The 6000-nt window shown below is 37.3% G+C and overlaps 1 protein-coding gene across 2 annotated transcripts in view; it reads left to right on the plus strand.

Annotated features, from left to right (window-relative positions):
- vps37a (VPS37A subunit of ESCRT-I) overlaps window positions 1–5531 on the plus strand; it is a 38832-nt gene extending 33301 nt beyond the window's left edge. For both annotated transcript variants that reach the window (XM_085277413.1, XM_085277412.1), the window contains 7 exons: window positions 53–123; window positions 1217–1344; window positions 1434–1492; window positions 1886–1954; window positions 2958–3101; window positions 3784–3872; window positions 4047–5531. In XM_085277413.1, coding sequence (XP_085133539.1) covers window positions 53–123; window positions 1217–1344; window positions 1434–1492; window positions 1886–1954; window positions 2958–3101; window positions 3784–3864 — 552 coding nt within the window. In that variant the 3' untranslated portion in view covers window positions 3865–3872; window positions 4047–5531. The remainder of the gene's footprint in view (window positions 1–52; window positions 124–1216; window positions 1345–1433; window positions 1493–1885; window positions 1955–2957; window positions 3102–3783; window positions 3873–4046) is intronic.
- The last annotated feature ends 469 nt before the right edge of the window (window positions 5532–6000 follow it).

Below are 6000 nucleotides of genomic sequence, written 5' to 3' on the forward strand. Positions count from 1 at the left end.
CATTAATACACTGAAGATTGTGATGTGAATATATAACTTCTGTTTCTTCTAGACTAGACTAAATGGACACGTGTACAAGATGCCTGAGATTCCTGAGTCTTTTCCTGAACTCTGTGACATGAAGTAAAGTATTCCTTAATGATTTCAAATTAAAATGTTTGCACAGTGTGAAATGTTTGTTCGTGACAAACATTATTTCATACCATTATTGATGTATTCAATATCTGTTTATGTAAAGTGATGGAAATAATTATAAATAATGCTGAATTTATAAGTTGCTCACTTACAAAGAAAGCGATAGTGTCTAATTTTTCATTTTAATGGTGAGAGACAGATTATCAACCAGAAAAATCTCCAAAAAGTATTTGGAAAATCTAGAACTATAAAAATCTTGCTCCAGGGGGTGAGCATGATCATGAGAAAGGTGGTGGATCAACCTGAAACTACACGGGAAGAACTTGTTAGTGATCTGAAGACAGAACACCATGTAAGACTCTTGCCATAAATGACTTAAATCTTTCAGCACATGTAGAGGCATGTCCTAAGTTTGTTAGTGAACATCTAAATCAGCGGTCCCCACCCTTTTTTGCACCACGGACCGGTTTATGCCCAACGATATTTTCACGGACCGGCCTTTAAGGTGTCGCGGATAAATACAACAAAATAAAACTAGTAACGGTACTGAAAAAAAGAAGATTTATTCATAACACACGTGAAAAGACCCAGGAAAACAGAGTTAACGATAAAAACGATAACAAAATAACGCTGAAAACCAATAAAAACCCTGAAAACCATACATTTCACACCTGAGCCTCAACTCTCGCGGCCCGGTACCAAACAACTCACGACCCGGTACCGGTCCGAGGCCCGGGGGTTGGGGACCGCTGATCTAAATGATTCAGAACTGGCAGAAAATGCTAGGGCTCAGCTCAACGAGCCGTGTTTGGAGTATGAAATCTGCTGAGTATAACCCAAAGTGCACCAACCCGACAGTCAAGAAGCAGTTAAAACGTTATACGTTGTTTTTTTTCTTCTAAGCGTACACAATGACTTCACTCCATTGAGGGTTTTGGTTAATATTCTGTCTCTATCCATTAAAATGAACCTACAATAAAAGTTACAAGCTTTTCATGTTTTTTGTAAGTGGGCACACACATCAAATAATTACTCTCACATATCTGCCCATTTATCCACTTTTTTCTTTATCCACCCCCAGCCTGACACAGTTGTCAGATATGTCTGAAAACGAAGATGTGTTGCTCAAGTTTTTTGTGAGTTTGCCACAACTGAAACAGGTCACATCTGATAAAGAAGAGTTGGTCAACAGTATACTGGACATGGCCAGTAAGTTCCCCCCCTGTTCTCATAGATGGTCTTGCGAGTCATAGGAAAGTGAAACTCTAATTTAAGTTGGTGTCAATGTGTTTTTGCAGAGAAAAATCTTCAAATGGAGCCACATCTGGAAGGAAAAAGACAAGAGATGCTCTACAAGGTCAGTTCATACGTAATTCCTCTTTGTTTCATAATCAAGTCAAGTCAGTGTATTTATAAGCACATTTTTAAAAATGCAGTTTGACCAACATGCTGTACTAACTGAAAAATAGAAAAGTAATAACTATATACATCAATATAGAAAAATAGAAGATAAGCCACAAAAGCAAAACAACTCAGTCACCGTAAAAAGCTAGGGATTAAAGAGGTGTGTTCAGACAGGTTTTCAAAATGTTAGAGAGGTCAGAATTTGAAAAGGCAGACGGTTTCAGAGTTTAGGCGCAGTAACTGCAAAGGCACGGTCTCCTCTCTGTGTCATACACACATAGCTCACATATTCGTTCATGCCATTGTCCTGCTGCTCATTATGTGTTTTTGTCTCTTGTGCTAACAGTATGAACAGCTGACTCAGATGAAGTCAGCTTTTGAAACAAAGATGCAGAGACAGCACGAACTCAGTGAGGTAAATGGCCACACCAGCACACTCTGGTTTTACATGTAATACATGTTTAGTGCAAATACACGTCTTGAAATGAGAGTTTTGACATTTTCATATGTTTATTCCAATCCTGATTTATCATTTTGTTGATTAAAACTGAGCTTGGGTTGTTTAATATACTGTGTAACTTGTGAATTGTATAACTGTGTAATTGTAGTACTCTTTGTTACTTAACCCTCCTGTTATGTTGCGGGTCAGATTGACCCAGAACAGAAGAGATGTCTCATGTCATCTGCATCACTACAGAAAACGAAAAAAAAAATCAAAATTATAAAAGAAAATTGTAAAATAATCAATGCTAGTGTTTCTGACACTTTTTGATGAGTAAATTTGCCCCGGGTCAAATTAACCCAGGAGCATAATTGGTGTTCCTGGAAACCAACTTAACAGGAGGGTTAAGCTAAGCTTGATTGACTGCTTAGTTTCCAGAAAACCAAGCACAAAAAGAAAAAGTAAAATATAAGATACAGACTTAATTGGTGACTACATGTCGGTCTGCTACAGTTGTGGTCAGAGGTTTATATACACTCATCAATGACGTGAACGTTGTGGTGATTTTTTTGGCTTTTAATTGACTTTTCCAGGGTTTAATGATTGCACAGCATATATCTTTATTCACTTTAAATAGCAAGTATTGGGTGCATAAGTTTGAATTTCTTTTGAGTTTTCTTTAATCCACACAAGGTCAAAAGTATACATTAAAGGCTCAAATATATACATACAGTTACTTTAATCTTTCAGCAGGTTATCCTGAAGATTTTACATTGTCTTTTTACTTGACTTGGCCAATACAAGGTCCCTTCACCGTCAGAAAAAGGATTTGTTTAACAGTACTCATTAGATTGAGCAATACTCTAAAGAAGAGCTTATAGATATCAACCCAGACATGTTTGCCTGTAAACACTCTTTGATCATTTTGTATTTCATTTATGTTTTGTCTTTGTTTTTTTATTTTACTCCCTACCAGAGTTGCAGTCTAAGCACTCTACAGGCTCGGTTAAAAGTCGCAGCTCACCAGGCAGAGGAGGAGTCTGAGGAGACGGCTGAAAACTTCCTGGAAGGACGCATTGACATTGACGAATTCCTGAACAGCTTCATGGAAAAAAGAACAGTGAGATGCTAACAACAGCAAGAACGACAAAAAAACATTTATACCTAGAATTGGCCAGGAGTCATTTTTATGCTGTTTTTTAATTCATGTTTCATTCATGTTTTGTTATATGAGTCAGAGTTAGCTGGGTTTGATTGAACGATAAAAAATCATTTTTTTGAGTTTTGAATGGGATGCAAACAGGGTGTTAAACCTGTAAGGAACTGGAGAGAGGCTGATGACGGTCATGATAATGACCAATCTATCATGCAAAGCCTACCCGCTGTGTTGACCCCTTGTGGCAAGGGAAAGCTGAAAGTAGCTTCTTTTATTTGTTATCATTGGAGAAAGTAATTAAAAAAACTTATTCAAGAAGTGAAATCTTTGCTTTTGTTGATACTGTTGCATCAGTGGGTAAAAATGATGCCGCGTGGCTGTTCTAGGGTTACGTGTTGGCTTTTTTTAACCTTTTAAAAACTGAACCATGAAATAATTGACAGAGATTTTTAATTGTTTAAAAATAGAGGTTTTATTGAACCTCCTGACACTTTTTAAAAAATTATAGTTTTAATTTGTGCCATATTTACTGCATTTGGCTCTATTGTAATTTATTGTAAATTATTGTTAGGTGTGAATGTTATAGGAAGTACTGCACTTAACATTTTAAGGGGAAACTTCAGATGACTTTGGTTTTGTTTTCCAGCTTTGCCACAGCAGAAGAGCCAAAGAAGAGAAGCTGCAACAGTCCATCAACACACATGGCCCGTTTCCTACCAGTCACTAGATCACAAGGTAGAAGAATCACAGCACAGCACACATTACTTAGTCGCATTGCAGTCACATGTCTGCTTTTACAATGACTGTAATAACCTTTCCTCTTTTTTTTGGAAAGGGAAAAAAAAGGAAATTGTATTTTTTATTCTCATTTATTCATTCTGCTTCTCTCACCATTTCTTTGGTCCTCAGATTCAGTGTTTCTCAGCCAACTGCTGCCAAGTAAAAGGAAAAAGGTATTACAGGGGCCGAAAAGCACACTGGGCACTCATCAGTTTGGAGAAACATGAAGATTTTGATTGCAATGCTGGGCTAAAACAAGAAGCCTATGGTGTCCTGATCCAAGCTTAAAAAACAACAAACAACACAACAAAACCAAGCAAAACACAAAAAAGCAGTTAAAGTTGGATCTTGTGAGAGTAACGTTGAGTCACCACAGAAGGCCAAACCTTGGAGGATGAGTGGCACATGCCTAGATGCTCCAGACACATTACTATGGATTCATCACATTGTGGATAATTTTATTGCACTTTTTTTTCCAGTTTTGACATGGCAGTGATTACAACAAGCTTTGTTTTCTCTTTAGATTTATGTCACGTTGCTCATAAAATCTTGCCTGTTCTTAATCAGGAAGGTTGGAGATGTGAAGAAATTTGGAAGAAAGTACAAGTTGTGTAGTACAGTGCCCCTAATCTTCCATTTTCTTTGCTGTGGGCTAGTTAGTATCACTTAAAAAGTTATTCTGAAATATTGGTGTCTGTACCATACATCTCTGAGATCAGTCCTTGCTTAATCATCCCATTACACTTTACGGAGATGTTGTGCAGCCAGTGCACTTTCAGCGATAATTTGTCCAAGACAGCCATGACTGTCAGTGAGTAAAACAAAGAAAAGAAGCAAGGACTCAACAGTTCGGTCAGGAGACATTTAATTGGGCTGTTAAAATGTAAACTGTGTTTTCAAAGTGGAAAGTGGTTGATTGTTAATCAAGCTGTCAGTTTGAGGAAATCCTAAACACAGCCTGAATATCATTACATAAACATTCATAGTTAAGGTTTCAGATTTTCTATCAGTACTCTGATAATCCCTCAATTTATGTACTGTAAGTTGTAATACATTTGTTTCCAATTCAAAGTTAACGTGAACCAAGCAGACCACATAACATACTGTAAGAGCTGTTTCAGTTGTTAGTTCCTGTATTGTAATTCTGCTTATTGAGGGTCACGTGTTGAAACCAATGCTAACACGATTAGCATTTGTGGTTCTTGTTTTTAGCACTGAAAGCAAATATTTTTCCACTCAGAGGGCAGGTTAAACTACATTAACTCAAATCTGAATACTTCAGTCCCTCTTTTGCTTTTTACATTGATTTAAAAAAAAAATTCTTGATGTAAACATACTGACCACCACTTTTTCCTTATATGCACAGTTATGATCGCCTGAGAAACTGTTTTCTGACACCTGAAACCTCAAACTTGAAATTTCTGCTGAAAAGCCTCAGAAGATGTGGGATAATGTTGAGGAATATTAGTTTAAATGCTGCAGTAAAACTCAATGACATTGGATACTGTATTTAAATAATGTTAATAATAGGCTATATTGTAATCAAACACTCGAGACACCTTGTATTATATGTTCTTATTTAATTTGTTAGAGTAATAAAGCATTTAGAATAAATTCTGTGATCACATTCTTTTTAACATGCCAGCATTGCCTGAAAGCCAGAGGTTCTCAGGGTATCCTTGGGCTGCATGATGTCAATAAGGTGCCTGACCATGATGTGGAATTTGTTCAATGAACATACAGAGAAATCCCCAACAATCAAATTATCACTAAGTGAACAGCCTCTTGGCAATACTGGGAAGGAAAAACTTGTTATGAACAGGAAGACACCTTTAGCAGAACCAGGCTCAGGAAGAGGCAGCTATCTGTCGTGACGAGTTGCGGGTGATGGGAGGAAGACGGGACAAAAAAACACACTCTGGAAGAGAGCCAAGTAATAATAAATAATGATTAAATCCAGAGTGGTGTGTAAGCTCAGAGAGTGAAGGGTGAGTGAAGAAGAAACACTCAGTGCTCTGTAGGAAGCCCTCAGCAGCCTAATCCTATGGTGGTGTGACTAAAGAAGGATTCAGGGTAACCTGAG

This window comes from Mchenga conophoros, linkage group LG6 (assembly GCF_057382185.1).
Source record: "Mchenga conophoros isolate Kocher_MC1m ecotype Shallow Benthic linkage group LG6, M_conophoros_male_GT1.1, whole genome shotgun sequence".
Taxonomy (NCBI): Eukaryota; Metazoa; Chordata; class Actinopteri; order Cichliformes; family Cichlidae; genus Mchenga; species Mchenga conophoros.